Source organism: Lipotes vexillifer, unplaced genomic scaffold, assembly GCF_000442215.2.
Source record: "Lipotes vexillifer unplaced genomic scaffold, Lipotes_vexillifer_v1.1 scaffold1073, whole genome shotgun sequence".
Lineage (NCBI taxonomy): Eukaryota > Metazoa > Chordata > Mammalia > Artiodactyla > Lipotidae > Lipotes > Lipotes vexillifer.
The window spans coordinates 1,101,357-1,119,288 of NW_006791304.1; the positions used below are offsets into that span (position 1 = coordinate 1,101,357).

A 17,932-nucleotide genomic window follows, 5' to 3' on the forward strand; every position below is an offset into this window, starting at 1 on the left:
TGGGGGAGATGAGAGGAAGTACCTTTAAAATCTGTTATACAAAACTCCAGCTGCCTTTTTATAAAAGTACGTTCCTTAGATTAAAATCATAAAATTAATGTGCAAGAGGTTAACAAAAATGAACTAAAGAGCTTTATTGACATCACAGTACATTCAAGAATAATTTTAAGAACATTACAGCTGAAAGAGAATGGCATGTTTATAGTCTTATTATGCACTATTTTTTGAAAAAATGTAATACAAAGAAATCCTATTAAGTAACTTGGAGCAGCATTTGGAAAAAGTACACCTATTTACAGATTAAAAAAAAAAAATTCTGGTTTCACCTACACAGCCACAATGTGCCTCTATAATGAGACAAGCCCTTAAAACTCATGGAATTTTTTAAACATCATGGCATTCTTGCCACATCATTCCTCAGCGTTTACGACGGGGAGGGGTTGTTGATCTGAAAAAAAGAAAGGGAAAAGATAAAATTTAAAAATAAAAATGTTTTATACTAAAGAATCTGCAATTTTCAAATAAATAATATTATATAGGATTTCTAAAATTACTTAAGACTATGATCATTTATCAAGTACCAAACTGAGTTTATTAAAGAGAGAGAGAGAAAGGACACTTTCAACTTTGCATAAATTCAGTCAAATTTTGTTTTTTTAAATCAGACAAAATACTTTAAAAAGTATACTACCTTGATCGGGACTTAGACTTGTGTTTGCGGCTTGCCTTCTTACCAGACCTTTGAGATTTCTCCATGGATCGCGATCGACTATGTTTAGGCTTCTTAGCCTTCTTTTCTTTGCTACTTCCTGGAGATTCAGAACTGCTCCTTCCACTAGAATCAGAGCCTGAATGTTTTTTACTGTCTTTGGTAGTACTTTTCTTACTATCCTGTCTAGAATCATGTCTTATGATTTTAACAGATATAGAACCACTCCTAGAGAATGTTCTTTCACTTTCTCGTTTCCTTTTTAACCTATCATCCTGACTACTGAACTTAAAATCTTTTTCTTCCCTTTTTTGTTTCTCTTTTCTTTTATCCTGTTCACGCTCCCTTTCTTTGTCTTTCTTTTTCCTATCTTTATCTATACTTCGACTCCTCTCTTTTTTCCTCTCTTGTTCTTTAGCCTCACCTTTATGCTTATGACTGCTCCCACTAAGATTTCCACGTTGATCATCAATTTTACGCCTATCTCGACTCCTACTGCGACTGGACCGATTGGTTCGCCTATCCCTTGAGCGACTTCGACTTCTACGTCTCTCTCGGGAAGGACTTCGATTTCTTCGTCTTTCTCTTTCAATGCTAGTTCTATTAGACCTCCTCCTATCTCTAATCTTTACTCTAGCCCTATTGCTCTCTATTTTAATTCTGCGAGAGTAACTTCTACTCCTACTACGCCTAGCTTTAATTGTTGGCGACCTACTCCTACTATGTCTCTTTTTTCTTTTAGGAGAAGAAGATCGGGAAGAAGTGCGACTACTACCTGAGCTAGAACTGTACGAAGAGCTAGAGACAGTACTACTAGTACTACTACTTCTGCTATTGCTACTGGAACTACCACTACTGGAACTTCCTGATCTACTCCTTCCTTGTTTCTCTTTTTCTTTATGCTCTTTTTTTGGTTCTAAAACTGACGTAGTTTCATTTGGAGTCCTTTTCTTTTCATTAACCACATCACCATCTGCTTCTCTTGCTTCTAGTAATGATAAACTATTTTGCTCTTTATGGATAAATTCATTCATCTCTTTTGTAACCCTTTCTGTTTGTTGCTTTTCTTCTGAAACAGAAAAAGACAAAAACAGTAAGAAAGGCAAACGTGCAGTAAAAAAACTCCCATGCTACCAATTTCAAGCTATCAGACTACAAAAATACAGCAGCACTGTTCAACAGAAATAGAATGCAATAAGCAATTCAGGGTTTTTTAACAGCTACATTTAAAAAGTAAAAAGAAACAGGTGAAATTAATTTTCATATTTTATTAATCCAACATATAAAAAATATTATCATTTCAACATGTGATCAGTTAAAAAGAATATTGAGATATTCTGCTTTTTTTTTTTTTAATGTAAAGTCTTTGAAATACAGTGTGTATTTTATACCTACAGCACATCTCAATTTGGGCTGGCTTCATTTGAAATGCTCAATAGCTACATGCAGTTAGCTGCCTTCCTGGACAGTACAGCAATAGAATACCAAAGTGTAGAGGTACAGTAAAGCAAGTAAGAAAAGATTTCCCTTTTGTACAGTAAGGCAACTTGAAGGTAAGTAAGTAATTTACAGGAAATTTTTGGCTGTTAACTCTTAATAATTACTTCTCAAATTGTCCAAATAAGATTTTTCAAAAAAGAAATTCTAAATAAATATTCCTTCATTATTCCTAGTATCATTAAACAAACTAAGAACTGTACACATGTACAGCATTTTACATAAAAAACCTTCTAAAAAGTCCTCTATTATCCTTAAATATGCTAGCTACAAATTACTTTTCAATAGTTTACAATATATTTGCCCTTTCAAAAGTCTTTTCATTTTAAGAACTTTTTTTTTTCTTAAAGATTTTTTGACGTGGACCATTTTTAAAGTCTTTATTGAATTTGTTACAACATTGCTTCTGTTTGATGTTTTGGGTTTTTGGCCTTGAGGCACGTGGGATCTTAGCTCCCTGACCAGGAATCAAACATGCACCCCCTGCATTGGAAGGTGAAGTCTCAACCACTGGACCACCAGGGTAGTCCTGTTAAGAACTTTAATAAGAAATAAAAATACACTAAATAGCTTAACTTACAGCCAATGGAACTAATGTCTCCCAAAACAAAAAAACTTTTATAAACTATAACTTTTTACAATCAATTTTGACTTTAACTTTGATAAAAAGTGCAAATGAGCCAAAACACCTTAGTTTCAGTTACATCACATATTATTTATAATCTAGCCTTGATTCTATCGTTTGGTATTTTTAAGTTGGTTATAAAATAAAAAGAAATATGGGGCTTCCCTGGTGGCGCAGTGGTTCAGAGTCTGCCTGCTGATGCAGGGGAACCGGGTTCGTGCCCCGGTCCAGGAAGATCCCACATGCCGCGGAGCGGCTGGGCCCATGAGCCATGGCCGCTGAGCCTGCGCGTCCAGAGCCTGTGCTCTGCAACGGGATAGGCCACAACAGTGAGAGGCCCGCGTACCGCAAAAAAAAAGAAAAAAGAAATATGAACAGAACTGTACAAACATTGAGTCTAAAAGATATACCTTCCATCTGTTTATCATGTAACAGCTGCTGTTCTTTTTCTTTTCTCCAAAAAGCTTCCTGTTTTTGCCGGATTCGGTGCCGTAATTCCTCATCATCAGTGTCAGATGACTCAGAACCTCGATCGCTCCTCTCATCTTCACTGTCTCCTGATCCATAACCACCCAGTCCACCTGTGTGCATAAAGCCCAGTCTATCATATGTAAAAATTATTCTAGGCACTAAAAACTTTTTAAGGTCCGAGAAGAAAGCTCATTTCTTTTTTCATTGCCTTTTCTTGGAAGAATATGCTTATTCGGGGTGGGGAGGAGTATAAATTACAATGCTTAAGGAGAACACAGAATCCTCAAGAAAATTGATACTTAGTATCTTATTCTTTCAAGAATATTTCATATATTTCTCACCATAAGGGAATCTTGAAAATGATTGTCTTACTGTCCATGCTAACCAACAAAGCCATTTAATAGGGCAGTAACAAAGCCTTACTAAAGCATAATCAATTCAAACTACCTTACTCAAATTTATGATGATCCTGAAAATATTTCTAAAATTAACTCTTTCATTATTCAAAGCTTAGAAATCCAAGGGATGCTAAATATTTTTTTCCTAACAAAGTTGGAATACTGTAATTCTGATACAGAAATGGTATGGTGCTAAAACTGCTCCCCACCCTGAAGTGATCTAAATAGTAATCATAACAAAATCACATGGGCATTTGGTTTTACCCATTTCTGTTGACCCTCTCAAATATTAATTTGAAATGATGATGTGGAAAAGGCAAATTCAAGCTCTTATATACTTGATAATATATCATGCAAATTACGAACACATCACTACTATCATGCTGTAAGATAAACCCTTTCCTCTATGTAAAAACTTGACTTGCTGCAACACAATCTAAATAAAGATCCTTAAGAGCAATAGTGGATAGGTTTTTCCCTAAGGCATGTATATAATAATTCTGAAAGTGAGCTTAAATGCTATCATGGCTAAATTATGAACTATTATAACTTGTACTAATAAACTATGAATTAGCCACCACATTTATAATAATCCCACCGTGAATGCTTTAGTTTAAAAAAAAAAAACCTTTTAGAGGCTATAACCCTAAAACCTAAATTTTATAAACTGTGTAGGACCAGTACAGTTTCAAAACAGAACACGTAGAGAGACAAGGTAAGTGTGATTTTTCCCTTTAAGGCCCTCTCACAAATAAGGAGAATACTTACCGAGTCCAGTGAGGGAAGCCAGTGCACTGGACTGTGCCAGCTGTTTTGCAGGAGCTTTGTATCACATCAACAACAGGAACAACATGTTAACACAAATAGCCACGATTTCATAGTCATGAGAGTCTATGGTATTGTTAAATCTACTACTATTGCTGCTTTTTGGGGAGAGAAGAAACATTAAAAACATAACATTCATTTTAAACCAGTAGCATGTCTGGCCTTGAAATTATAATTCTGATGTGAGGTGAAATTAGTTGATAATGAGGAAAAATGTTGACCAGTATACTGGTATTTTTTTTTTTGAGGTATGGCCCATAATTCAAATTTTTCTTTCAATATACTTTTTAAGTGTTACTAAAAATATGGGGGGGAGGGGACATTAGCTGCTTCTGTAAAAATTATAAGTGGTAAACTGTGAAAATTCTGAAGGTTCATAATTCATTAGGCAAACTAATTGTATTAGAAATCATATACCAATACCATGGTATCTATATACATAAAAAAAAATCAGGTGAAATTGAACATCAAGAATTTTCCACAATACATTTTATAGAACAGCAAAATTGCTAATCTGTGCTGAGGTAGGTTGGATAAAACAAAAATATCTGTATAGTTTTTAATATGGTGTCTACAAATCTAACCTTTCCCAAAGAGTTAAAACATGCAAGAGAATATTCAAAATCTGCTAGTAATTCAACAAGGACAACAAAAAAAGTCCAAAGTAGCCACCAAAACCAAAAGACCCCCAGAAAAAGAGAACCAAGAACACCCACAATATACCTTTCGTTGCTTTCCGGTGTGCATCTTTGGCTACATAATAAATTTCTTCATCTGTGACATCCAGTAGAATTTCAGTCAGAAGCATTTTTGTCAGCAACATCTAAGGAAGGATATTTTATATGTTTTTTTTCTAATTTATTATAGCTACTGATACAGTTTGAAATTTTCAAAAAAATTAAATGGCAAAGCCATTTTATAAAACATTTTTAGAGAAGAGATCAGACCAGCTATTCCAAGGAATAGAGTATCTTGAAAATTACTGTATTATCAAAACTTTAAAAATTTTTAAATCATGTGGATTAAAATATATATATATGACTTTATCTGTATAGTAGAAAAACTGAATTCTAATTCTAGAGACAAAATATTTTTTTTAAGTCCCTATTAATAAAAGTTTCCACAAGTGTTTTGAGAGGAATATCCCTTCATTTAATAATATTAGTAAGCAGCACAATACTAGTTTCTTATGTCACTTAGGAACTTACATTAACCCTCAGCTCAAAGTAAAATTTGAGGGGAAAAAAACAAGGAAAATAACAAAAAGGCAGTCGTTCCATTCTGTGAGATGAAGTCCTTTTTTTCTTGATTACTATAGCACAGCGTACAATAGACTTGAAATAAGAGCTGGATTCTAGCACTGGTTTGGCTACCAACAGCTGTTTCAAATGTGGGCCTCTCTGGGATTCAGATTACTCATCTACTAAAATAAGAGTATACTGAATCAGCTTCATCTAAAGACATTTCAAATATCACCGGTCTTTCAATATGAGAAATGCAGCACATTATATTCCCAATCTCAGAAACTGACAATACACATTATAGGCACTGAAGTCTTTGAGAAATCCTCCAAGGAAGAAATATGTTTAACTGTGTTCAATCCATTGCTTCCTAAATTTATTTTTCTATGCAGCCTTTTAATCTTTTTCAGTATTCAAAAAACACATTTTAGAAAAATAATAAATGTTTTCTTGGGTCTCATGTAGTAAAACACTGTTTAATTAAAAATGTGCTTAAATAACTGCTTTATAAGCTGTGATTTCGTATTGTGTTACTTGGATTTTGCAGACATTATCACCCAGCAAATATACATTTTATAACTGTTTCACAAGTTCTCTCTCAAGTTTGATAGCCAACCAATAATTTAAAAAAATTATAAACAAGATAAACCCTATAATATAATGTAGCATGTCAATTACACCTCAATTAAAAAAAATTTTTTTTAAGCCTGTACATGGTAAAGGTAAGAAATTTAACATTCTACCATTTGATACTCTTTCTCTTCTTCGGTCATTTCTGGTTCACTTTGATCTTCTTGAGGAACTGGAGATGGACTTCTGGTGACTTTTCCACTGCTTGCGGCCTCCACATTTTCAGTGTCTTCATCTTCCTCATCACTATCCTAAAAAAAAGTAATAGCACTTTCGGGTAGCCCAAATTCATGCTTATAATATAAAATAATTATCTTATATATTCTACTTTAAAACCCAAATTAAAGTCTATGAAACAGATATATAAAAATGAAATTTCTCGGGCCTCCCTGGTGGCGCAGTGGTTGGGAGTCCGCCTGCCGATGCAGGGGATACGGGTTCGTGCCCCGGTCCGGGAGGATCCCACATGCCGCGGAGCCATGGCCGCTGAGCTTGTGCGTATGGCAAGGGGAGAGGCCACGACAGTGAGAGGCCCACGTATTGCAAAAAAAAAAAAAAAAAAGAAATTTCTCTAAATTACATTTTTGTGCTATAGATTTCATTTGATAATTTAAAATGTTACCTGAGAGGAAATATTAAGACTACAAGATGACTTATGAGAATCAATTTCAATTATTTTTCAATTTTTTTCCTTAGTTAAGTTTTACCTTATTTTATAAATAACTAGAAGCACATCAGGCCCAGAGACTGATTTAATTAATATCCATTATATATGATGGTCCTGACATGAGTGGCGTGTAGAATTTTGGATAAATGCACCACAGTCATATTATTCAATGTAACTTTTTTTTTTTTTTTTTTTTTGCGGTACACGGGCCTCTCACTGCTGTGGCCTCTCCCGTTGCGGGGCACAGGCTCCAGACGTGCAGGCTCAGCGGCCATGGCTCACAGACTCAGCCGCTCCGTGGCATGTGGGATTTTCCCGGACCAGGGCACGAACCCGTGTCCCCTGCATCGGCAGGCGGACTCTCAACCACTGCACCACCAGGGAAGCCCTCAGTGTAACTTTTACAGCTGTAAATGTAAACTATTTACCTAAAATCATGTGACTTAAAAATCTAAAGTCAGTTTCCAGATATCAGCTAGCTAGTGAAATTTGCTTTTTTTAGCTACATAACAGACAGATAAGTAAGAAATGAGGTCTACTTCAGACAGAGGAAATACCAGCAGTTTGTCTCTCTGAATGGTTTTAGGTTTTCAGTATCCAGAGAGCATACCTTAAAAAGGGACTCTTCTTTAGGCAAAGAAGTATTCCATAGTCACTCTTAACAATCCTACTAATTAAAAGACAAGGTGATCACCTAAACACAACTATGGAAAGACTATTTGAACCAGGGGAAGATACATGTGACACAAGTCCAAAAGCGTCTGGGAGGAGAGGGAGGATAATCTCCAAACAGTTTTTTTGACACTTAAAAAAAAACCATCAAACCTGAAAATCCACTATTTCATGTAAAGATTGAAGATTTTTTTTCTTTGTTAAAGGTAAACTTTAATAGTGGCACCCTGTTGTTTCTTACCAGTATAACACCCAGAATAAAATCACATCTTTGGCATGGCTCTTTTGTTAAAAAATAAAAGTAATTCATGGCACTCATGGAATTTAAGCAAAGCCAATCTGCTTAAGTCTAGTTAATCTGCTGTCTTTGAGACTTATTTCTGAAGCAGAAAATGGCCCTGGGAGGAAGAACCATTTCCTGAATTGCATTACTAGCCAGTGCTGTGGCTGTCATACCATCTAGGAGCACACTGTTGCTAAACAAAAAAATTTCTAAGCCCCTCATGCCATCTAACTGAGGGAGTTTTTTTTTTTTTTTTTTAATATTTATTTATTTTGACTGCATTGGGTCTTCACTGTTGCACACGGGCTTTCTCTAGTTGCAGCAATCAGCGGCTGCTCTTCACTGCGGTAGGTGGGCTTCTCATTGCGGTGGCTTCTCTTGTTGCGGAGCATGGGCTCTAGGTGCGCGGGCTTCAGTAGTTGTGGCTCGTGGGCTCAATAGTTGTGGCTCGCGGGCTCTAGAACGCAGGCTCAGTAGTTGTGGCTCACGGGCTTAGTTGCTCCGCGGCATGTGGGATCTTCCCGGACCAGGGCTCGAACCCGTGTTCCCTGCATTGGCAGGCAGATTCTTAACCACTGTGCCACCAGGGAAGCCCACTGATGAGATTTAAAGAGTTAAAACTTTATGTTACTTTCAGTGCCTATGTCAAAATCTATGAAAGTTATTACATCCTTTGGTGTAAGTATAGTTTTGTTTTATAGTCCATCACTAGGGAGTTAGCTGTACTACAACAAAAGAACACAGACTTGTTTGTCAAGGTAAAACCTATTATCTAGCACCCCAATGAATAATTTCTCTCTGGAATGAAATGTTTTATAAATTTGCTGTCCCCTTTCTCCTTACTACCCTCAACAATACATACATAAAAACAATCTCCAATATACTTACTGAAAGTAATCTCAAGGACATTAATACTTTTTTATAAGCTAAATTAATATCTATTTATTTCAATACTTTTTTAAAATTGAAGTATCGTTGATTTACAATGTTTCAGGAGTACAGCAAGTGATTCAGTATATATTTTTTTCAGATTCTTCTCCATTATAGGTTATTACAAGATACTGAACAAAGTTCCCTGTGCTATACAGTAGGTCCTTGTTGTTTATTTTACTTATAATAGTGTGTATCTGTTAATCCCAAATTCCCAATTTATCCCTCCCCCCACCTTTCCCCTTTGGTAACCATAAGTTTTTCTATGTCTGTGAGTCTATTCTATTTTATAAATAAGTTCATTTGTATCTTCTTTTTTTAGATTCCACATATAAATGATATTATATGGTATTTGTAAATGTAAATTGGTGCAGCCACTATGGAAAACAGTATGCAAGTTCCTTAAAAAACTAAAAATAGAGTTACCATATGATCCAGCAATCCCACTCCTGGGCATATATCCAGAAAAGATGAAATCTAATTCAGAAAGATATATGCACCCTCATGATCACAGTAGCACTATTTACAGTAGCCACGACATGGAAGTACCCTAAATGACCACTGACAGATGAATGAATAAAGAAGATGTGGTGTGCCTGTGTAATATTCCATATACACACAATGGAATATTACTCAGCCATAAAAAAGAAATAATGCCATTAACAGTAACATGGATGGACCTAGAGATTATCATACCAAGTCAAATAAGACAAAAAAGTCAACTAACTTTTCACACAGATGTCACAAGGAGTTTTATGTCAGGAGTGTCTACTTACAAATTTACTTCTCTGAGGTAAACGAGGGCCATCTCCTCCTTCAGCATCTTCTGCAGCCTTCTTTTCTTTTTTGGACAATTGTGAACGTTGTTGTTCCATTCTTTCTTTCTCCAACTTCTTCTGCTTCTCACGTTCCATTTTTTCAAGACCTTCTCGAATCCAAGCTGGAAGAGTCCTGCGTTTTACTGCATCTGTTTCACGTGGGACAAAATATTCATAAGTCAGCTAAGTAAAAACTGTAAATGCATGAGTTTCTAATTCTTAAATTTCTACAATCTTCGTAACTTAAAAAAAAATAATTCTGGTGCCGCATGAGTGCTAGTGACAAATACTATCATTCTCCAGCAAGGCAGTGGTAATACAAACAATCCACTAGGGCTTCCCTGGTGGCGCAGTGGTTGAGAGTCCGCCTGCCGATACAGGGGACACGGGTTCGTGCCCCAGTCCGGGAAGATCCCACATGCCGCGGAGCGGCTGGGCCCGTGAGCCATGGCCGCCGAGCCTGCGCGTCCGGAGCCTGTGCTCCACAGTGGGAGAGACCACAACAGTGAGAGGCCCGCGTACCGCCAAAAAAAAAAAAAATCCACTAAACATAATGCTTTTCTTTAAAATCATCACTTTTAATAGCAAGAGTGAACACTGCCTTAATGCTTATAATGTGCCAAGGCAATAGGGAAGTCCATCATCTCTCTTAATCCCAAAAAGCCCTAAAAGAGCACTACTATTACTCCATCTCTTTTTAAGTGAGGAAACCGAGGCTCAAAGAGATTAAGTGATGTGCTCAAGGTTACAAAGACAATAAGTAGTGATGTGGGCTAATTCAGAGCCAACTGTTATACTATGCTGCTTCCTAAAATGTGAAAAAAGAACAGAATTAAACAAAACCACAAGCCTTCACAGTTAAGAATTCATCTGAACTAATATTATTCCTTAAGTTAAAACAGAAGTTAGAATCTTCCTAAAATGTCTGACTTTGTGATTAAAAAAAAAGAGAAAGACTTAAGTGCTAGATTTGGATTTCCAGATAAAAAGGAACATAAATATGTAACTTGTCAGTTGCAATAAACTAGTTCTATTATGTTATTTAAAAATTAAAAATTTCCGCCAAACACTATGGAAAGTGAAATAAAGAAATTAATCTGACAGCAGTATTATCAGATGAACTGAGAGTGGAAAGAGTCCATAGAGAGAGAACAAACAGGAGGTTTTAAAGGGGGAACTGATCATATACTGGCATAATGTAGCTATCAACATTGAAGAAATATCAACATGCCATGGTCACAAAAAATTTATATTTCATCACAAAACCTGGAGTTTAAGGTAAAGATTCATTTTAAAGAAAAATATTCAAAACTTTAAAGATTTTAGATAGCATGCATCTTTTCTGTAATTTTAAGGTTTATGACTATAAAAAGATAGGATAAAAAGTATCGTTTCCTAACATACCAGAGTATTAGAACAATTTAAGAAAACAAAACATCCTTTTTACATGATCAAAAAAATCATGCCAATTGTGGTTCACTAAACTTAAATAGCTACCAATTTGTGGTGGCTCCTGCTTCACAGGAAGTGCAATAGGTGAGCGCTGCCGATCCCTGAACGATGATGGTCTTTCTCTTCGATTCTGGGGAGGTGCCGGAGGTCCTGGAGGTCCTGGTTGCCAATAAGGAGGATGAAATCCACCTTGCGGTGGACCAAAAGCAGCCCCATGCTGAAAGAGTATTGCAGTTTATTTTTCTTCACATTAATACAACATACTCTCTGGGACACACGTGTGTTATGAACTGGGACAGTAGAAATCCATGTGTGCAGCAAATCCAAGAATTCCATGGTTCTAATATCCACCGATATTTCTGTAGCCCCAAGAACCTAGGCTTACTTTTCTTAAGAAAGATAAAGATTTTCTGCCTATGTAAATGCAAAGAGCCATATAAAATCCAGCTGATAATACACTATATTCAAGAAGTATAAAAAAGGATATATAAATGAGCTTTTTCATTCTGAATCCATTTATATCCTTCTACTACCAAGAAATCAAATAAATGCCAGTTTTTCTGTAACTAGAAAATCACAGGAAAAAAAAGTTTTAAATCAATTCCAACTTCCTAGTTATGAACTTATTTCTATCATCTTGCAAGAAATATCTATTTTAAGCTGAGATAAAAGCTACTGAATCATAACATTATTATTTTTTTTTTGTAATTTTGCCATTTTCAGAGGCTTTTCTAAGCCAGATGCCAGCAGAGCTCTTTGTCTTCTTAGCATGGGGATCTACCAAGCAAATGTTGTGTAAGTAGAATCTCCCCACTACTACATTTTTTCAAAACAAAGAGAAACTGTCCTATGTGTACACCAAATATTCATCTACAAAAAGCATCTGAATGAATATGAGGATTACTGTCTCAAGGTGAATACTGCTTACGATTATGCCCATTATCCATACAATGAGTGAAATAACATATGAGTTTTTTCCAAAATTTTAAATGATAGCTCAGTTTAAAGGTAACGATTGCAATCAATTATTTCAAAATGACACCTAGCACTATAATTTAAGGGTGGACCCTGGCAGAGTGATTAGAGAAAATATAGCCCCTCTTAATGACACTATTCCCCATAGAGTTCTATGTCCCTAGGAATGAATTAGATGCTACAAAGAAAATTATGTACAATTCCATTAACATGTCACGTCAGAATGGAAAAAAAACGACAACACTAGAAAATGTCTTAACTCTACATAGCAGAAGGAATTGCATTTAGGAAGATGATCTATGTTCTTCATGTATTTTATTCATGTCTTAACCATAATTTTTGATAAATAATGTATTCAACTACTGTGCATTTTCTAAACTTTATTTAATATTTAAAGGTACCATCTTGAAATTATAAATTAGAAAACAAAACATCGTATAGCTATTGCACTTACACATTTTTCATTTTATCCAAATTTTTCCCTAACAATCCTTTATACCATTTTCCTAAGCAAATCAAAAACCAGAAAATAAAAATCTAATTATTTTAATACTCAAAAACTGATAACTTTTTTTGAGACATAATATGTGCTTATCTGTACAGGACTGAAAAGTGAAACACATATCTTAGGTACTCTTGATGAGACACCTCCAAAGAATGGATTACGTGCACATCTACAATATTAAAGCAACAAAATATCTTTCACCTGATAGTCAAACTGGTTCACTGGCCCCACTGCAAAATTATCGGGTGGTCCACCAAAGTTGTGATTGTTCTGGTTAAATATATGCCTGTTGTCAGGGGCAAATTCCCCACTGTCCTGACTGTTGCTGTCTTCGGAAGGAGGAACAATGTCCATTGGGCCTGGTGTTGGTGGCATCCATGGCTGCTCTGGAGGGGGGTGTGGGGGCTGCTGATGCATTCCCCATTCTATTCAGGATTTAGGCATAAAAACATTCAACAGGGGTTATAACAAAATCAGCACACATCTTTAAGATCTCAAGAAAGCTACATTTTTCAGTAAAGAAACAGACTTAAAAATTTATGACTTCTTGGTCCAATTTCTTTTGCATACCTTAAAAATAAGCAATGAATTAATCTAATAAATAATTCGAATGAGCTAACTTCCACTCTAATTCATATCCTACACAAATGGAAACCAAATGCCCAAAATTATTTTTAATGAACATAACAAAATCCAAAGCAATTTTCTGTTGAATTTTTCTATTTCTGTTCAGTAACAATACCATAAAAATAATACCTTGAGATTTTTATATAATTCCTTTCTTCCATGAACACATTTATCCTCACAACATCCCTGTGAGGTAGGGAGAAATCAGGTAGTATTTTTGCCAATTTCAGGAAAGGAAATTGAGGCACACAGAGGTAAATCACTTGCCTGGGACACAAAGAACACCAGCAGAGTAAAGTTGGGGAAGTGGAAATGCCAGGGTGAATCACTGATGAACTTAGGAACCAAAACATTTTCAAATGTGGGAAAATTTGGCACAGACTCCAGAAAACTAGAAATGAACTACTTCCCAGTATTAAAGATTAGAATATTTGTTATTCTTTTAAAAGTGATATTAGAGGATTACTTCCTTTGTTTTCCATTCTTACATTGAGAAACAATAATAAGTACTAATAAAGAAAAGGAGCTATGACTTCACCATTAGCATAATCAAAATAAGATTCACCTATAAAAATGTGAAGTGACTGTTAAATAATTAATAACACAAGTCATAGAAAACTGAACTAGCATCAAGGAACCTAGTCATACTGTGAAATAAAAAAGCAAACAAACAAAAATAAATGAACAGATAAAAACTTATGGAAGATCTTCACTATCTGAAAAAAAGGGAAGAGAGAGATGGGTGGATGGTAGGGGCAGAGTATATTTGACAAAGACTAATTTGTCACATAGTGACACAATTTTTCTTTAATTAGAGACTAGACATGTTTTGCTCTGCCAGTGCTGCTGCTGAAAAGGCCAGAGGTTGCAACAGAGAGACATAGAATGCTCTCTTCCCTAGATGCCAAGTGAGGTTTCCAGTGTTCCCAGCCCCTGTCAGCCTAGGAATGAAGAACCAAGAAAAGAATCAAACTGAGTGCCACAATGCTAGCAGTTGAGTATAGAATAATTTTAACCACAAAATTTCAAGGTCAAATATAATTGAAACTGCCTAGACTTTAAGAAGCATTAATTTCAAGAAGTCATAAAACTAAGCAAATTAAACAATTTAATTTTAATCCTCATTTTATTTTAAAAATAGTCCTAAAATTTGGAAAACATAAACAACAAACCTGGTTGCCACATTCTGTTAAAGTTCGAATCCCCTTGGAAATTCCCATGATTGTTTGGACCAGACTCCATTGTAGACATATCTTGTCCATTTGGCATCATTCCTGGTGGTTGTTCTACCATGCTTTGCTGTCCTGAAGCTTCTCTTTGGGCAATCCAAGCTTGAGCCAATGCAGCCCAGTCAATCTGGCCTAACATAATTTAACATAGCAGAATTTGGCATTCAGAATGTAGGAGCTAAAAGAACAGTGCCTCTACGTAAAACAAGCTTCTCAGTTATTCCTTACTGGAGATTTTAAATATTACACAATGTTATAGTTGAAAATAATACATAAAAATAACCCATATTCAGGCTATAAAATAATAAAAATTACTTAAGACATTCAGAAAATTACTTAAGACATCCACAAAAACACTCTTAACCAATTTCTAATATTAACTCATAAGAAAATTTATTCCCTGCACCTTAAGTTTACTGAATTTTTTTAAACTCTTATTCCTTTTTTAAACCACTATAAAAACAAATGATTAACCTCACTCTTTCTCTAACAGGTCCCATCCAGGTCTACTCTGGATCCTATACACCTCACGTGAATATAGATAGCTATTCTTGTTCCTTCTCAGTCACCCTTCTTTAGCATCTTTAACTCCCTTCTCTAGTCAAAATATATCTCCTTAACAACTTCTTAGCCATTCTTTATTCAAAATTCATTGTTTCTGCTATCTTAAAGTTCCTTCTTTCATCAAATATCTATAGTTAACATTTTATAGTTAACATTTTAAGATCTAATAAAGTAAACAAAGTAGATTAAGATACAGTTTCTTACATCTCAGTTTAGCAAAGATTAAATAAATACATTCTCATACATTTTGATGAAAATGAAGTTAAACTCGACAATGTACATCTAAAACTTTTAAGTGTACAACTGTGATCTATCAAACCTAGCTCTTAGATTTTTTTTTTCCTAAGAAAATAATTGGACAAGTAATAATGGTACATATACAAAATTATGGGAATGACTTCAGAAAGCAAAAAGTCACAGACAATCTATCATCTAAAAGTGGATTTATTACAGTACAGTCCTATAACAGAATGCTATGTAGCTATTAAAAAAAAAGAAATAGGGTAAGATTAACCCAGTAAAGGCAGGACAGTGGAAGGGGTCATATCAGTTAAAATTGGCTACGAATTAACCACTGCAGGAGCTAAGTAATAAATGGGGGCTCCCTATCCTCGTTTCTACATCTGTATATGCTTGAAATATTCCATATTAAAGAGAAATTTTAAAATGATAGAGCATACCATCAGTTGACTATGATCTACATAGAATTTTAAGATTCCGAATTAACAAAAGTATGATTAAGCAACACATTTAAGACTTTCCTCTTTCTTTAGAAAACAAGAACTAAATCAGTTTTAAAAATATTAAAATCTACATAAAGCTTTCTCCTCTTTGAGGAAATCTTCCAAAGGGAAATCCATTCCCTAATATGTATGCTAGGTAAGATTATTTACAAGAAAAAGTTAAAATCTGACCATAAAATGATCCAATAAAACAATCCCAACTCTACCTCCCTTAATTCCAGTGCCTATGTCCCACTCATCTCTATACAACCCCCTCCCCCGCTCCCCAAATTCAATTTGTTTCCTTACTTGGATCCTGCTGGTGCTGGAATGACTGCATCCATTGTTGTTGATTCAAGGGCCATTGCTGCCAAGGCTGTCCTCCTTGATCCCACATCCTGACTTTTAAAGTGTATCTGATTTTCTGTCTTCAACAAAATAAACATAGCTTAAAAATGAGAATGAGTGTTCTTTAATGTTAAAGCTCACACATCAGAAATTATTATATGATGATACATTTATGTGATCAGAGCTCTAAAATTCTGCTCAAAAGGTTGCCAAAGGCAATTGGAATTTTTTAGTTGGCAAGCAAGAGTAGAAAATTTCATGTTAATGCTGATGTCAAGAGTTTGGGGGCAAGCACAGCTCTATTCAATTTAGCTCAAAAGGGGGAAAAATCTAATTTTTCCCAATATAACTCTCTGGAAATGTAATTATTTTGAAGATTATAAAAAAAAAGTGATTTAGCTTCCCTCAAACCAAGGCTCACTGAAGAGGGTAACCAAATAGCTCTAGCTAATGAAGGAAAACTCTTCCTTATAAATTATAGTTAATGAATGCATAAGGTAGAAAAGATTTAGAAAATTGCCATATTGTCAAACCTAATAAAAACAGCTGATTCAGGCAGTCTTTGAAGAAAAGCTGATGGGAAATCAAAAATTCAAAGGTTGCCGAAATATCATCCCTACAGATTATTAAGTGTCTCCTCACGAGATACAAAATTACATCCCCAGAATCACTATGAATATTTTCACCAAAAATGTTTACTTGAATCCAACTGAGCTTTCGGCTCTCACTTTCAGTGTAAAGGAATTATTAGAGGACAAAGGTACTGGCCAAATAGTATCAAAATAAACAATCAGACAAATCTAGAAGGTGAGACAGTCCACAAGACCAGGTATCTTTTCTTTCCTTTTTTTTTGGTGGGGGGCCGCATCGCCCAGCTTGTGGGACCTCAGTTCTCCGACCAGGGATTGAACCCGGTCAGAGCAGTGAAAGCCCGGAATCCTAACCACTAGACCACCAGGGAACTACCCAAGACCAGGTTTCTTAACATATAATTAACATGGAAAAGTAGAGGGGAAAAACATACACTAATACCTATTAAATCTAGGTGATGAGTATGGGGGCAGGGGGGTTCATCACACGAGTTTACTTATCTGTAAACTAGTTTGAAAACGTCTATAATAAAAAGATTTAAATGCTTACAGTCATTTTATCTCTGTACTTCATCCAACACTGATATACAACCCTATTCAAGAACCAATGACACACACAGTAAGCAGAGTGTGTTTCTTCATTTTTGTACCCCAGGGCTTAGCACATAGCAGGCATTAAATAAATGTTTACTAAATGAATCCTTTCAGACTGACCCTTTCCTCTATTCTAAAAACAATACAAAACTACGCCTTAGTATTTATTGCAGGGTCACAAAAAGTGGGAAAGCCAGATATTAAGGAAGTAACAGACACCAACTTTAATACGACAATTGGCTACTACAATCCAGGCTCTTAGAGCTTGCAACCACAGTCTTTGCAGCATTCTCAGAATGTTACATAGTTCTGTCAATGGCAGATCCTGACCTCTCAATTGAAGAACACTGTAAATTAGGAAAGATGCATTCCTTTGTCATACCTTGTTTACTTGTGAGTCAAGTGCACTTATCTTCTAGTATGTATTAATATATTCTATTATAATGGAATTATTAGAATACGGCAAAATAGGCACTAAATAGTACCACACCTGAGGCCAAGAACTGTACTGGGTATCAATTCCAAGCTAAAAATACTTCTTTTTCTAATCTCTCTTCCGA

General features: G+C 35.3%; 1 protein-coding gene across 2 annotated transcripts in view; it reads right to left on the reverse strand.

Annotated features, from left to right (window-relative positions):
• Nucleotides 1–109: 109 nt before the first annotated feature.
• Nucleotides 110–17,932, reverse strand: part of PNISR (PNN interacting serine and arginine rich protein) — a 24,751-nt gene continuing 6,928 nt past the window's right edge. For both annotated transcript variants that reach the window (XM_007464306.1, XM_007464307.1), the window contains 10 exons: nucleotides 16,150–16,268; nucleotides 14,498–14,686; nucleotides 12,900–13,123; nucleotides 11,264–11,435; nucleotides 9,725–9,915; nucleotides 6,510–6,647; nucleotides 5,249–5,348; nucleotides 4,469–4,522; nucleotides 3,242–3,412; nucleotides 110–1,778 (listed from right to left, as the gene is read on the reverse strand). In XM_007464306.1, the coding sequence (XP_007464368.1) occupies nucleotides 688–1,778; nucleotides 3,242–3,412; nucleotides 4,469–4,522; nucleotides 5,249–5,348; nucleotides 6,510–6,647; nucleotides 9,725–9,915; nucleotides 11,264–11,435; nucleotides 12,900–13,123; nucleotides 14,498–14,686; nucleotides 16,150–16,237 (2,418 nt within the window). In that variant the 5' untranslated portion in view covers nucleotides 16,238–16,268 and the 3' untranslated portion in view covers nucleotides 110–687. The remainder of the gene's footprint in view (nucleotides 1,779–3,241; nucleotides 3,413–4,468; nucleotides 4,523–5,248; nucleotides 5,349–6,509; nucleotides 6,648–9,724; nucleotides 9,916–11,263; nucleotides 11,436–12,899; nucleotides 13,124–14,497; nucleotides 14,687–16,149; nucleotides 16,269–17,932) is intronic.